This window comes from Nomascus leucogenys, chromosome 21 (genome assembly GCF_006542625.1).
Source record: "Nomascus leucogenys isolate Asia chromosome 21, Asia_NLE_v1, whole genome shotgun sequence".
Classification (NCBI taxonomy): domain Eukaryota; kingdom Metazoa; phylum Chordata; class Mammalia; order Primates; family Hylobatidae; genus Nomascus; species Nomascus leucogenys.
Window position 1 is genome coordinate 42,269,374 of NC_044401.1, and position 17,293 is coordinate 42,286,666.

Sequence of the window (17,293 nt, forward strand, 5' to 3'; positions counted from 1 at the left end):
ATGCCCAGCTGACTTGTGTCCTTTCTAAATTGTAAACTTTGGGCTTCCAACCAGCATCTTCCCCTGTCCATATTCAATAAATTTGTATGCCTTCTTCGAGCCACCACTCATCCTCAACCCCATCCAAAGTTCCTATCCCTGTGTGTCCTTCCCAAGTGGTTCCTCACCAATGTTCCCATGCCACCCCACCCCTGTTCCAAGCCACACTTTGTTCTGGGCCTCCAATTCCTTCCCCGACGTCACTCTGTCTATCCACTTGACTTTCCTTCTTTTCTTTTCTTTTTTTTTCTTTTCTTTTCTTTTCTTTTCTTTCTTTTTCTTTTTCTTTCTTTCTCTTTCTTTCTTCTTTCTTTTCTTTTCCTTTCTTTCCTTCTCTCTCTCCTTTCTTTCTTTTCTTTCTTTCTTTCTCTCTCTCTCTCTCTCTTTCCTTCCTCCCTTCTTCCTTTCTTTCTTCCTTTCTTTCTTTCATCTCACTCTGTCACCCAGGCTGGAGTTCAGTGGCATGATCTCAGCTTACTCCAACTTCTGCCTCCTGGGTTCAAGCGATTCTCCTGCCTCAGCCTCCCAAGAAGCTGGGATTATAGGTGCGCACCACCATGTCTGACTAATTTTTGTATTTTTTATAGAGATGGGGTTTCCCCATGTTGTCCGAGCTGTTCTTAAATTCCTGAGCTCAAGCAATCCTCCCACTTTAGCCTCCCAAAGTGCTGGGATTACAGGCGTGAACTCCGCCTTACCTGGTTTTTCTAGGAAAGACAGAATCTGGGAATATGAGGATAGGGATCAGGTCTAACTCAGCTTATCTAGGTAGTTAAAGGCATGGAGGATATAGTTTGGGGAAGAAAAAGAATGAGGGAGAAGGAAGTGAGGTGCATGGAGAGTGAATCACTAAGCCTCACCGGCTTCTATGGGCGTTGTCTTCTTATAAGCTGTGGTCGGGGCCTCCATTTCATTGAAGCCGACAGCGCTCTGCAGGCAGGAGAACAGCACGTGTGTTGCGGGAGAGGGGCAAGGGTAGTGGTGACCTGGAGGCGGTATTGGGGGTTGGGGGCCACTATAGGAGGTATCCCTGACCATTGGATGCTCAACAGCTGGACAGCATGTTCCAATGTTGTTTTGTGGTAGAGAGGGGGTAAAGAAGTTCTTAACTGCCGAGTTCAGCTCCCACTTTCAGCAGCTCAGTGACCTTAGAATCTCATGTCTCCAAGCCCAGTTGCCTAGAACGTAGCAGGGCCCTTGGCCAATGCATGAGGAGGAACTAGTGTAGGGAGGACAGTGGCATGGGGTGGGAAGAGACTTAAGATTGGGTTAAGCAATGCCAAGAAATCAATACAATTTCCAGTCCAATGCGACCTTTCCCTGCGGTTTATCTGTGTCTCTGTATGCCTCTCCCACTGTCCTCAAAGCTCAGGCTTTGGAAGACATGCCCCTTAGATGCTGAGGGCAGTCAGTGGGGAGTGCATGATGCCAGCAGGACAGGCTCTGTGTGCCCGGCACCACCATCCCCTCCCTCTCCCAGCCTTCTTCACGCTCTTCTCTGCACACTTGCCTAAACTTAGGGAACTCTTCTTAAGACATTGGTGTTCTGGTGCTTTACCTTATCCACTCGGTCCTTCTGGATTCCATACTGGCCACCAAAGCCCTTGGCATAATCTGCAGGACAGAAAGTTCTGAGTTATAGGAGATCAAAATGCTGGGAATGGGTAGTGAGAAGAATCAGTGGGAAGAAAAACAGGAATGTGGAAAACAGACGTAGGAAGAAATGTGAGAATCAGAGGATAGAGGGAGGCATGGATGGGAAGAGAGGGAAACAGATGGGGAAAAAATCTGGGAGTGAATGGAGAAGAGAAAGATGGAAATAGGGAAATACGGAAAGCAGAAAGCAACAGATAAGGAAAAATGTAAAAGAAATAGGAAAAAACACAGAGAGCATTCCAGCCATCCCTATGGGTTCCAGGGAAGCAGTAAACCTCTTTATCCTCTGTGAGGACAGCAGAGATCCCTCTAAGACTCATGGCAAACCATCTTCTGACCATCACCCAGCCTGTCTGTTCTCATTCCTTCCTGAATGCCCCATTCTCTCTCACCTCCCTCCTAGGCCCTGCTCTTAATCCTGCTGTTTTCCTCTCCATCTCTCCTCCCTCCCCTTACTACCACCACCCATCCCCACACATGTGCTTACTGCCCTGGTACCCCCTGCTCTGCACATCTGCCCCTCTGTATTCTGGGGCCCTTGGGTGAGCTTCCAGAAAGAAAGGAAGGAGAGCCCTCTGCTATCTGTGACCTTCCCCCTTCCAACCCCAACTCACCTCGCTGGGACTCGTGTTTCTCCGTCTCTCCCTTGTAGTCATATCCCAGAGCTGCTTTGTCCCGTTTATCCTTTTCCACCCCGTACCGGCCACCAAAGCCACGAGAGTAATCTGTGGTCAAAGGAGCAGTCATGAGAGCCCACCCTTAGGCTCCAGCACACAGGGAAGCACTGGAGAAGAGAGGTCAGCAGGAATGTGTGCAGAGTGTTAGGGTCCTGGGAAAAGAGCAGGGCTTGAATACAGGGGAATTAAAGAGAAGCAGTGTCTTAAGTAGTCTTTTAATTGAATATTGCTTACTTTTTCCCTCTCTACTCTCATTTCCATGCCAAGATGAGAAGAAAATTCCCATTTTCTCCCTTCTTCTTCAAGAAGGGGCAAGTATAGAGAATGAGGAGATTGCAGGGGAAAAAAAGGCAGTTACATGAAATCTATGCCTTTCCCCTACTCCCATATAAGCACATAGAAATGTCTGATAAAACATAAAATTTTGTTTTAAAGAGTGAAGCTCAGGCCAGGCGCAGTGCTCATGCCTGTAATCCCAGCACTTTAGGGGCCGAGGCAGACGGATCACCTGAGGTCAGGAGTCTGAGCCAGCCTGGCCAAAATGGGGAAACCCTGTCTCTACTAAAAAATACAAAAATTATCCAGGCATGGTGATGTGTGTCTATAGTCCCAGCTACTGAGGAGGCTGAGGCAGGAGAGTCACTTGAACCTGGGAGGTGGAGGTTGCAGTGAGCCGAGATCGCACCATTGCACTCCAGCCTGGGTGACACAGCGAGACTCAATCTCAAAAAAAAAAAAAAAAAAAGTGAAGCTCAGAAGAAAGGAAGGGAAAAAATCCTGGCTCCAGAAAACCAGAGACAAAGAGATGAATCAAAGCTGTATGTGTGAAGATAATTATGAACTGACACCACAGAAAACCCAAGGCCATTTTTGGGCAATTTTTTGTTTGTTTTTAGAGATAGGGTCTTGCTCTTTTGCCTAGGCTAGAGTGAAGGGTACAATCATGGCTCACTGTAACCTTGAACTCCTGGGGTCAAGCAATCCTCCTGAGTAACTGGGACCACAGGCATGTGCCACCATGCCTTGCTAATTTAAAAAAAAAAAATCTGTAGTGATAGGATCTCACTATGTTGCCCAGGCTAGCCTTAAACTCCTGGGCTCAAAGGACCCACCCATCTCAGCCTCCCAAAGTGCTGCAATTACATGTGTGAACTACCACACCTGGTCAGATTTTAAATTCCAAATGTAATGAATAGGGATTAGGATCGAGGCTCTGTGATTCTAATTTCCATAGAAGAATGGGGGAGGAGGGAGGAAAGCCAGAAATGAAGCTCTGTCCACTCCTATAAGAGAGTGCTAGAAAAATTCTACTCATTTACCCAGGAAAATCATGAGGGGGGCTTGTAGCCTGTTCAATATTTGATAGGGGGAAAATTTGCTTATGAGACTTGGAAACTCCAAGCCTACATCTAAGTGTAGAATGCAAATACACATTTTTTTTTTCCACTTATGTGATGCAGGAATTCTAAGCTGAGAAATTAACCAAATACTGATCCAGGAAAATATACATTTTGGAAAGAGTAAGCATAAGAAAGATGACATGAATATGAGATAAAGTGATCTCAAGACAAAGTGCATTCTAAGAGACAAGAAAGACATGCTCCAATGATAAAAGAACAATACCTTTCATCTGGAATATGTATGCTGGCATAAACCTATTCACTGAACCAAAATTCATGAAGCTCTCAAATAAAAGAAAAATGTAAAAAACCAGGTGTGGCGAACGCCTGTAGTCCCAGCTACTCAGAAGGCTGAGGCAGGAGGGTGGCTTGAGCCCAGGAGTTCGAGACCAGCCTGAGAAACATCGCAAGACTCCAACACACACACACACACACACACACACACACACACACACACAATGCAAAAGCTGACAGAAGTAGAAAGAGAAATAGATAAATCTGTAACAGTAGTTGAAAATTTAACACCATTCTTTCATTAATTAATAGGTATTTTAGGCAAAAAGGAATCAGTAAAATTATAGAAGATCCAAACATTATCAACTAATAAGACCTAATTGACTCTTATACAACACTATACCCCAAACTACAGAATATACTTTTTTTCATGCATATAGAACATTGACCAAATAGACCATGTGCCGGTCCATAAGTCTCTAAGACAGTAAGTCTCAGCACATTTCAAAAGACTGAAATATTAGAGATCATATTCTGATCACAATAGAATTAAAGTAGAAGTCAATACCAATAAAATTATCTAGAAAATTTCCATGATACTTAGAAAATTAGTAACAACTTTTAAGTAATACATGTGTCAAAGAAGAAATTACAAGGGAAATAAGAAAATATTTTTAACTGAATGTTTTTTTTTTTTTTGAGACAGGGTCTCACTCTGTTGCCCAGGCCAAAATGTAGTGGCACAATCATGGCTTGCTGCAGCCTCAACCTCCTGGACTCAAGTGATCCTCCCACATTAGCCTCCTGAATATCTGGGAACACAGGTTTGTGATGAATGAAAATTAAAACACATATAATATTTGTTGAATGTAGCAAATGTTTGTAGCAAATGAATGTAGTGTTCAGAGGGAAATGTATAGCTTTTTAAGTGCCCATATAGTAAAGGAAGGCTTAAAATCAATTATCTAAGTTTCTACCTTAAGAGGCTAGAAAAAGAACAAACTAAATCAATACTAAGTAGAAGAAAAACATAATAAAGATAAGAGCAGAAACCAATATATTTTTTAAAACAGGTAAACAATAGAGAAAATTAGCAAAGCCAAAAGCTTGTTCTTTGGAAAGAATAATAAAATTGATGAACTTCCAGTAAGAATAATTAAAAAGAGAAAAAACACAAATAAATAAGACCAGAAATGAAAATAGGCATTTCATATCACTAGAAATCTTACAGAAGTTAAAAAGAAGAAAATATTACAAATGAATTTGTGCCAATAAACCTGACAACACAGACAAAATGAACAAATTCCTTGAAAAGCACAGCATACCATAAACAACTTAAAAACTAGAAAGACTTGAACTCCATGGGAAAAAATAATAATAAAGGGAAAAAAAAGTCCATTACTATTAAGACCTCTAGAGTTGAGCCAGAAGTAGAGGCAATATTTCCCTGGATGAGGTACTTACTAAACCCAGGGCACATGAAATTCTCATAAAACAAATATCCCTCTCCTTCACTCAAATAAGTTTATAAACAAAGATTACAAACCATCAAAGAAATAAATAACTATGAGGAACAACAGATTAGTCAGAAGAAATGGCACAGCCAAGAACTGCAAATAATATAAAATATGAAAGAAGCTGTAAAGTACATGTTTAAAATAATTAAAGAGCTTAAAGAAGTGGCACAGGGAACCGTAATGAAACCATAATGCCTTATGGAAAATGAATCAGCAGATGTGCAATAGAATCAAAAGAAACTCCAGAAATGAAAATATCTGATGTGGTGGCTCATGCCTGTAATCCCAGCACTCTGGTAGGTCCAGGCAGGAGGATCACTTCAGCCCAGGAGTTTGAGGCCAGCCTGGGCAACATAATGAGACTTTGTCTAAAAAAAGAGAGGGAAGGGAAGGGGAGGGGAAGGAAGGAGAGGGCAGGGCAGGGCAGGGCAGGGCACAGCAGGGAAGGGAAGGGAAAGGAAGGGAAGGGAAGATATTTGAAAGAAAGTTTAAAATGTAATGGACAGCTTAAGCAATAATGAAATACAGCTAAAGGGAGAATCAGTGAACTTAACCTAGATCTAAAGGAATAACCCAAAATGTGGCACAGGGACATAAAGAAAGAGAGAAGAGGTATTATTCAAAGAGAAAATGCCTGAGAACTTTCTATAATGAAAGTCACATCTGAGGCTGAAAAAGGGCAGTAAGTCCCATATAGGATAATAAAAGTAGATCTAACATCCAGACACACCCTAATAATAGTGCAGAATATCAGAGACCAAAAGAAAATCTTTAATTAAAAAAAAACCCAGAGAGATAAGACATGTTACCTACTCAGGAATGATAGTCTGACACAAGAGAGATGTCAGAGACGATGAAATAAGATCTTCAAAGTGATGAAGGGAAAATAAAAATGAAGAATGATGCAACATAAAGACATTTTACACTGAAAGTTTTTTCATAGACTCATTAAAAGAATTATCAATGGAATATTTTAGCAAGAAGGAAATAGAAGACACAAAGGTGAAACAATGAAATACAATAAGCAATGTCGAGCTAAGAAATAGGTAAATACCTTGGTCAATTTAAATAAGCACTTACTAAGTAATAATAATGATTCATTTTTGTGGGGTTTATAAGATGGAATCAATAATAAGATGGAATAAGATGGAACCAACATACTGAACAACAATATGGTTGGTTAAAAAGAATGTAGTTAAAATATTCTATGTTTCCGATATACTCCGGAAGAGATTGTGATTAATTTTAAATTTAAGTCAAAGATGCATGTTAAAATTTAGGAATAACCTTCTAAAAAAAAGGAATAGAATACCTTATTTTCAATCCATTAGAGAAAAAAGAAGGATTCAAAAACTTGATCAATATGGCCGGGCGCAGTGGCTCAAGCCTGTAATCCCAGCACTTTGGGAGGCCGAGGCGGGCGGATCACGAGGTCAGGAGATGAAGACCATCCTAGCTAACACGGTGAAACCCCGTCTCCACTAAAAATACGAAAATTAGCCCAGCGTAGTGGTGGGCGCCTGTAGTCCCAGCTACTCAGGAGGCTAAGGCAGGAGAATGGCGTGAAACAGGGAGGTGGAGCTTGCAGTGAGCCAAGATTGCGCCACTGCACTCCAGCCTGGGCAACAGAGCCAGACTCCATCTCAAACAAAAACAAAAACAAAAACACTTGATCAATATTACAGAAAGTGATCATGGAGAAAAACAGAAGCAAGTACACACTGGGTTTAAAAAGCATATAAAATAGGGCCGGGCACGGTGGCTCACACCTGTAATCCCAGCACTTTGAGAGGCAGAGACAGGTGGATCACGAGGTCAGGAGATCTAGACCATCCTGGCTAACACAGTGAAACCCTGTCTCTACTAAAAATACACAAAAAAAATTAGCCAGGCATGGTGGCAGTCGCCTGTAGTCCCAGCTACTCGGGAGGCTGAGGCAGGAGAATGGCGTGAACCCAGGACGCAGAGCTCGCAGTGAGCCAAGATAGTGCCACTGCACTCTAGCCTGGGTGACAGAGCGAGACTCCCTCTCAAAAAAATAAAAAAGTATATAAAATAGCGCTGGGTGCGGTGGCTCATGCCTGTAATCCCAGCACTTTGAGAGGGTGAGAGGGGAGAATCACTTGAGCCAAAATGTTCGAGACTGCCTGGGCAACATAGTGAGACTCCATCTCTACAAAGAATAAAAAATTAGCCAGGCATGGTGGTGCACACCTGTAGTCACAGCTACTCAGAACGCTGAGGTGGGAGGATCGCTTGAGCCCAGAAAGTCGAAGCTTCAGTGACCCGTGATCGTGCCACTGCACTCCCGCCTGGGTTACAGTGCAAGACCCTGTCTCAAAAACAAACAAATGAACAAAAAGTAAATAAAATAGTGGCGAGCTGGGTCATGGAAGTTAAAAAGCTGATGACAACTGCTGGAAGATAGTCTTAGCAGCAGAGCCTGCCAGTCAGATTGCTGAGGCTGAGTGAAGTACAGTGTCCTTGCCTTTCTGAGATGTGTGCTTCTCCACTTCTCCTTTATAATCAAAGCCGACTGCTGACTACAGAGAAGAGGAGAGAGAATTGGTTAGTCAGAGCTGACAGGTTTTCCCCTTCCTAACCTCCCCTTACTCCCAGCCAGCCCCAGAGGTAGTTTGTAGGGGCTTCGGGCTGAGTATGGGTGTTTAATGTAGAAACAGGCTGGTATGGACACAGGATACTACAGAGCAATGAACATAGGCCCTGGACACAGACAGTTTTAGGTTCAAACCCTACATCCCCTATTTATAGTTGTTGAAGTTTAGGCACGTTCCTTTATATTACTAAGCCCCAGTCTCTTTTAATATAAAATCAGGAGAGGCATGCATGCCTGCCTTATCTACCTCGACTGTAAAATGAGAGAAATGATCCCTCTTCCTTTGGGATATCATGAGAACTAAATGGGACAAGGTAAAGTGTCTACTTAGGTTCATTCACTAACTTAGTGCTTTTCTTCCTAACAAATCCTCACAAAAGTGAAATGTAATACCTAGAAAAGTGCCTTGTAAGGTATAAAGCACTCTGCTCATGAAGAGACATTACCCTATTCCCAGTTGATAATGCTGTGCCTCTTCTCTTTCATTACTCAGTAATGGAAACACAAATATGTGGATTTTGGTGGGATAACTGCAACCAGGAGAGTCTGGATCCTAGCTGGCTCCGGGACTGGACATGTTGCCCAGATACCCAACATTACTGCAGAGTTTTGGAGCTTTGTTCTCCATCTGGCTCAGGAACTATGGGTATCTAAGCAAGTCTGGGTTTTTGCATCTTAAGAACTAATTAACATGTATTGTTTCTTGATTTACATGACACACTGACTGGGTGATTCCATTTGTGGCTTGTGAGCAAAAGATGTAAGAATCGGAGATTAAGCAAAGGCAGGCAAGAGTGGGGCCAAGATGGAACAGGGAATTCCATCCTGATTCTAGAACATTGTATGCTCCATATTCCACTATTGCCTTCTACATCTTCCCTTAGCTTTGCAGTATGTTTTAAACTTCCCTGGTTTTGTTTTTCATAGTTTTACCCTCCAATGATGCAAACAATTAATGTTCTAGAACTTAGCTGCCTTAGCTTCCAATCTTTAGCTTTAAGGATTCATGTCCACCTAATTAACAACCGTTGGTAAAAACAAAGAAAAAATCTCGGTTAACTGTGAAGGAGATGTCCTCTCTCTGTGTGCAGCTGCAGCGCAGGAGACACCATTCTACACCATAAAAAATGAGTTCAAAGAATCTGACCTAATGAGACATGGAACTAAAAGCATCAATGAGTTATCAGTCTTACTCTCCTGTCAACAATATGATGCTGTAATCATACGGACTTTTTTTCTCTTCAAAACAACATTTTGTTTTGTTTTGTACAAAGAAGTCTTTAAAGATATCTGGACTTCATAGATTGACGCTAAATCCTGTAAATAGTAACCCTAATTAGTTGTTTAACTTGATTATCTGCTGCCATGGCAATAATATTTAAACTGATGACTCTGTTTTCCTAAAAGGCATGAGTATTTATAAGGTTTTGATGTTAAGCCAAAAGAAGAGCTTAGACGATTCTCTGTTCTATCTTCATGCATATGAGTATAATAAAAACCAGTGGCTTGAGGAATTATTCATTCAAACACACAGTTTGAGAGTCTTCTCCTTATTTGAATCACTGTCTTTCAGCTCAGCATGTGGCTTCCAACATTGGCACCAAGGAACTTGCTGAGGGAGGTATCCCTGTGATGGTGTCAGGTCCTCACAGCATCCACTGCCTGTCTTTCAACAAAGAAGCATGTGCCTCCATCCAGGGGTGAGTGTGGGCAACTTTCACATGACTGGAGGTGAGTGGCTAGGAGAGAGAGTGGTCACTTACCTTGTCTGCCCTGTCCCTCTCAACTCCGTACTTGCCCCCAAAGCCTTTGGCAGCATCCGTCTGAGAAGAGTGCTTCTCCACCTCAGCAACATACTCATGGCCCACTGCACTCTGAGAAAAATCAAGGATGGAGTGAGTGAAATGATAAAAATGACCTTAAAAAAATAAATACAGAGATGGAGTGGGATGTAGGCATGTAAGAAATTCCATTCTGGGTCAGATCTATGGCCTCTGACAGTGGTGCCAAAAAATATGCGATGGGAGAGCAAGATGACTTTTTCTGGAGACCTGCTCATCCCTGTTCTTCTTTAATATCATTAAGGAATCCTTCATTCTGAACACTCCCATAGGATGGGCTGGGAACCAGGGGATAGAGACTAGGTAGACAGAGCAGGTTTTAAACCAGAAACAAAAAGAGCTGAAACAAGAGCATTGTGCAGCAGAACAGAGTGTAGTGTGGGGTAGTGTGGAGGAACGACCAAGGGGACTGACCGGACGCCATAGCCGGGATGGAATATTTCATTAGGAAAGCCAGTGATTTTGTTCTAGATCTTTGCTCCTGTATGGCTGTCAAAGTTCAGAAGTGAACTCTGAGCTTTAAACAACATGTAATGTAGGACATATATACAAAAAAAATCACTAAATACACAGCAAAGAAAATAATAAAGAGAAGTTGCAACATAGACATAATACATAAACATTTAAAAGCAGCAAATGATTTTAAAACATATTTTTTCCTTCTCCACTTGTGCTCCCTGTCTTCTTGGTCTAGGAGTTACAGTGCTGTTGGGGCTACAACAGGCCAGCAGTTCTAATATCTTGGCTCTTATTTTCTGCCATGTATATCTTATGTGTTGAGATCAGAAAAATTTGATACAAATAACATGTGGACATTATATTTTAGAGACCAAATGAATACTGTACTTTTGAATGAGTTTTAACTCATGAACCAATAAATGAGTCAAAAAATATATATTCTGATCTAGAACAAAAGTATCTGGGTGTTTTAGTGAAATATTTTATATATACTTTAATATTATATACTATATATTTATGAATAAACTATATATTTATAATATAAATATATCCTATAATTATAATATATTAAAATATACATATAATATAAATTTATATATTTACATTTACTTATAATTATGTTACATATATTAATAATATATATTTATAAATATATTTATAAATCATTATATAAGTATATAAGTATATAATATATAATGTATTAATATATAATATATTAATTATATACTTATATATAATATATACTTATAAGTAACTATATATTATATATAACAGATACTATAAGTATATATATCTATATTATATATCATATTATATATACTTATATATTATATATTATATATACTAATATAATATATAATCTACATTATTAATGCATATTACATATATTAATATGTAATATAATATATTATATATTAATAAATCGATGCATCAATATATTAATATGTAATATAATGTAATATTAATATTATATATTACAATTAATATATAATATATTATATATACTTATATAATTATATATATAAAATGCAATATATTTATACTTATATATACTTATATAAGTATATATATAAAATATTATATATTATATTTTATATAAGTATATATAAAGTATATATAAGTATATATAAAATATAATATATAATATATAATATATAATATTATATATAAAATATAATACATATTATATTATATTTATTATAACATACAAAATATGTAAGTATATATAATAAATATATACTTATATAATTATATATATAATATATAAAATATAATATATAATGTAGATTATATATTAGTATATATAATGTAGATTATATATTAGTATATATAATATATAATATATAAGTATATATAATATGATATATATAATATATAATATATATACTTATAGTATCTGTTATATATAAGTATATAGTTACTTATAAGTATATATTATATATAAGTATATAATATATTATATATTATATATAAGTATATAATATATATAATATAATATTATATATTAATACATTATATATTATATACTTATATACTTATATAATGATTTATAAATATATTTATAAATATATATTATTAATATATGTAACATAATAAGTAAATGTAAATATATAAATTTATATTATATGTATATTTTAATATATTATAATTATAGGATATATTTATATTATAATTATATATTATATATAAATAATATAATATATATCATATTATATATATTATATATAATATATATTATATCTATATTATATCTATAGATATATCTATATGTAATATAGATATTATCTATATTATATATTATATATAATATAGATAATATATAATATATAATATATATAAGTATATATATACTTATATAAGCATATATATACATATATACTTATATAATTATATACTTATATATTATATATACTTATATAATTATATACTTATATATTATATATACTTATATAATTATATACTTATATATTATATATACTTATATAATTATATACTTACATATTATATATACTTATATAATTATATACGTATATATATTATATATACGTATATAATTATATACTTATATATATTATATATTCTATATACTTATATAATTATATACTTATATATTATATTATATATACTTATATAATTATATACTTATATATTATATATTATATATATACTTATATAATTATATACTTATATTGGCTCTTACAGAGCCAATTATTTTATAGCCAATTATTTATTATAGAGTCAATTATATATACTTATATATAATTGGCTCTTATTATAGAGGCATATAATTATATATAAGTATATAATTATATATATTTACAAAATATATAAGTATATATAATATATCTATTTTTTAATGTATTTTTTTAAAGCAAATCTTTCCCTTTCAACTTACCTTGTCCATTCGGTCTCTTTCTACTCCAAACCGACCTCCATAGCCATGGGATGCTTTGGGCCCTGACTCCATCTCTTTCTTCTTGAGAACATCATGCTCCTCCGATACTTTGTTCCTCAGCTGGTGGATGCTGGAAGAAACCACATGACCAAGGCTCATCTATCCCAGGGAGATCAACAAACCCATCTTCCCAGAAAAATGGAAGTCTTGAAGTCTGTCCTGTTTATTTTCAGTAATAACCTGGGCCCCCAAAAGATACTAGTGATGGGTCTAGAAGGAAAAGATCAGTCTGGCCTGCATACCATGGCCTGATTTAAACTCTCCATAGGCCAGTAATATTTCCTCTAGTCTGTTATTTTGCTCACTAAAATAACCTTGTGATTTTTAGTCCCATTTTTCATGTTCTTAAATATTAGAGGACAATGATACCTATATTCTGATAACTGGAAAGTTATTTTCTTTTCTGAATGGATCTGCTTTCTATCAATTAGAGGATGTGTCTCAAAAAGCAGAAAAATATTCACATACCATTGGACCTACACATTCTAGTTTTAGGAGTCTACACCAGGGAAATGATTTTAAATATGGCAAAGCTTAATGTCCTTAATGTCTAAATGATACTCATTGAAGCATTGTACATAATAGCAATGACTAAGAAACAATCTATATGACCAATGGTTGGATAATAGTTAAATAAATTGAAATAACTACCTTTCACTAGTGTACTAGGAAGTCATTAAAAATAATGCTTATAAAAACACAGAATTGGGGAAATTTATTTAAACATTAGTAGTATTTTTTATGCTTTTTGGTCATGAATTAAGATCTTCTGCCCCTTCCCCCCAGGCTGATAATACCTAAGAAAACTAAGGACTGATGAAAACTAACTAACAAAATCCACTCACAATAATTGCTATAACACGAAGCGTCAAATTCTCTTGATTTGAAGGGACACCTCTATCCCTAAGAGAAAGCACCACCAAAAAAAGGCATTCTCTTTCTTACTTCACACCCACTTCCATCTTTACCATGAAAGGTGACTGCAACAATTAAAGGGGCAGAAAGCCATCTTGGCCAACCTCTTTGGCTTGAGGATATGAAGTGATAGCTCAGCCCCATGTGACAATCAGATCTGTTATTTGGACACATATAAGGATCCGGGGATTCTTGGAAACATTTGGGCAAGAGAACCCTAAATAAGAAATTTGACTTTCTGCAGCAAGCAATGAGGGTTTAGGGTATTGAGGTAGTGACGTTAGATGGTGAGCTGGGACTTTACCAGCTCAGGACAACCAGACACATTGGTTATATGTAGAATGGCTGTCTCTCAGCAGAAATTGTCTTCTTTTGCGGAAGAATAGATCCATCTGGTGGCCTTTAGTGGATAATTCCACTAAAGGTCTTTTAAAAAAGCCTTCTTAGCTTTAGCCACAGTTAATTTTAGAAAGCTGGCTATGAACCAGATGAAATTAAGCCAAGTGCTGGAAGAACCCCCTGTTCCCATGCCTCCTCTAAACTCTCTGGCAGCGTTGAAAGCAGAGATCTTGTGTTGTCAGTTCAACACCAACACTGTGTCATAAGCTACTAGTACCAAGGACATGTAAATGCCTGCCCAATATCTTCCAACTGAAGTATTCAGGTGAAAGATGAAGAAAATGGGGCCAAAATTTACTTTCAAATGGAAAAAATCTGCAATTTTTTAATGAATATAATAATTGTTAAATGGGTTATAACTATATTATAGTTAAAACAAGTTTTTAAAAGGGATTAGAAAATGAAACTCAGGAATATTCATCTAAAGGATAACAGAAAAACTAGTCAGGGGATCATACCAATAGATGATATAATTTGAATGAAATTGTTGAGGCCCAAAGAAAACAGACTTCTTTAGGTTATAGCTGAAGTCATTCTAAACAGGTCTTTATTATTATTACTATTATTATTATTATTATTATTATTATTGAGACAGAATCTCGCTGTGTCACCCAGGCTGGAGTGCAGTGGCATGATCTCGGCTCGCTGCAATCTCTGCCTCCCAGGTTCAAGCGATTCTCTTGCCTCAGCCTCCGGAGTAGCTGGGATTACAGGCATGCATGTCATGCCCAGCTAGATTTTGTATTTTTAGTAGAGACAGGGTTTCACCACATTGGCCAGGCTGGTCTCAAACTCCTGACCTCGAGTGATCCTCTTGCCTTGGCCTCCCAAAGTGCTGGGATTACAGGCGTGAGCCACCATGCCCGGCCTAAACAGGTCTTAATTATATCATTCCTTCATTTGATAACTACTAACTAAAAAACTTTTAAGTGTGAGGTACTGTTAGGCTCTGAGGACACAAAGATGTTTAATGTATGGAGATAGAGGACAGCTGGAAGAGATAGAGAGGAAAACAAAAAATTCCAATTCAATATGCTGTGTTGTGCCTAAGAAACTTTTGACATATTAACTCTCAGATATCCAATTTAAGTTTTAAAAGACTTTGGATTGATAAAGCAATGCAGCTTATGTGAACCAAGCAAAATGTAGCACCTCAAAGATGACTCATTCCTCAATCTGTGTTTGTTTTTTATTACAAAACTAAAAGCACAAATGTGAGTGACTCAGAATATAAGGTTTTTATTCACAGATGACCTGATCATGTATGTAGAAAATCCTAAATAATGCACACAAAAAAAGCTACTAAAGCATTGTGCATTTGGCAAGGTCACAGGATACAAGGGCATTATATTAAAATCAATTGTATTTTTATATACTGGCCATAAACATTTGGAAACTGAAAGTTAAATATAAATACATGAAATAACATGAAACATTTTAGGATAAACTTAACAAAGTATGTGCAAGACCTAAACACTAAAAAATATTTCTGAAAATATTAAAGAAGACCTAAATAAATGGAGAGATATCCCATGTTCATGGATTGGAAAACTCAACATCATTAATATGTTAATTCTCCCTAAAATGATCTATAGGTTCAGTGCAATCCCAATCAAAATCTGAACAGGCTTTCTTGTAGGAATTGACTAGTGAACTGTAAAATTTATGTGAAAATGTAAAGTCCTGGAATAGTAAAATTTGTTTCCTTTTTTTTTTTTTTTAAAGGAGAGCAAAGTTGAGGACTACATGATTTCTTGACTTATAAAGCTACAATAATCAGTGCAGTATGGTATGCTGTCAGGGTAGAAAATAGATCAACAGAACAGAATAGAGTCCAGAAATAGACCCACATGTACGTGGTCAAAGATGCCAGGTAAGTCAATGGGAACAGGATACTCTTTTAATAGTGTTGAACAACTAAATAATCACATGGAAAAAAATGAACCTCAATCTTGACCTCACACTGCACAGAAAAGTCTACTTGAAAGGGATCATAGACTTAAATGTAAAAGCTAAAACTGTAAGTACTTTAGGACAAAACATCAAAGAAAGTCTTCACAACTTTGGGGTAGGTAAATATTTCTTAGATACATAAAACATTAGCTCCATAAATTTTTTTTTCAATAAATTAGACTTCATCAGGATTAAGATCTTTTGCTCTTAAAAAGATGCCATTAATAAAATGAAAAAGTGGCCAGGCACGGTGGCTCACGCCTGTAATCTCAGCACTTTGGGAGGTCGAGGCAGGTGGATCACAAGGTCAGGAGCTCGAGACCAGCCTAGCCACTATGGTGAAACTCCGTCTCTACCAAAAATACAAAAATTAGCCGGGCGTGGTGGCGGGCGCCTGAGTCCCAGCTACTCAGGAGCTGAAGCAGCAGAATCGCTTGAACCCAGGTGACAGAGGTTACAGTGAGCTGAGATCATGACACTGCACTCCAGCCTGGGTGACAGAGCGAGACTCCATCTCAATCAATCAATCAATCAATAAAGTGAAAAAGCAAGTTATGTTCTAGGAGAATACACTTATAAAACACATATTTCACAAAAGACTTACATCCAGAATATATAAAGAACTTTCAGCAACTTAATAAAAAGACAAACAACTCACTTTAAAAGTGAGAAAAAGATGGGAACAGATACTTCATAAAGAAGATATATGAATGGCAAATGAAAATGTACTCAATAAAACTGGTCATCAGAGAAATTCCAATTAAAATCACCACATACTTAAAAGAGTGGTTAAGTTGGTTTTGTTGTTGTTGTTGTTTTGTTTTGTTTGTCTTTTAGAGAGGATCTCAGTCTGTCACCCAGGCTGGAGTGCAGTGGGGCAAACATGGCTCACTGCAGCTTCAACCCCCTGGGCTCAAGTGCTTCTCCTGCCTCAGCCTCCCGAATAGCTCAGACCACAGGTGAGCATCCCCACATCCAGCCAATTTTTATTTTTTTTGTAGACTCAGAATCTCTCCACGTTGTCCAGATGGTCTTGAACTCCTGGGCTCAAGTCATCCTCCTGCCTTGGCCACCTAAAGTGCTGGGATTACAGGCATGAGCCACTGCACCCAGCTAAATTTAAAAATACTA

At 37.2% G+C, this 17,293-nt stretch overlaps 1 protein-coding gene across 2 annotated transcripts in view; it reads right to left on the bottom strand.

Moving 5' to 3' along the window:
• HCLS1 (hematopoietic cell-specific Lyn substrate 1) overlaps window positions 1-17,293 on the bottom strand; it is a 30,954-nt gene that overhangs the window by 3,513 nt on the left and 10,148 nt on the right. For both annotated transcript variants that reach the window (XM_030801769.1, XM_003275504.4), the window contains exons 4-9: window positions 12,836-12,965; window positions 9,904-10,014; window positions 8,012-8,066; window positions 2,310-2,420; window positions 1,598-1,653; window positions 900-969 (exon numbers count right to left, since the gene is read on the bottom strand). In XM_030801769.1, coding sequence (XP_030657629.1) covers window positions 900-969; window positions 1,598-1,653; window positions 2,310-2,420; window positions 8,012-8,066; window positions 9,904-10,014; window positions 12,836-12,965 — 533 coding nt within the window. The remainder of the gene's footprint in view (window positions 1-899; window positions 970-1,597; window positions 1,654-2,309; window positions 2,421-8,011; window positions 8,067-9,903; window positions 10,015-12,835; window positions 12,966-17,293) is intronic.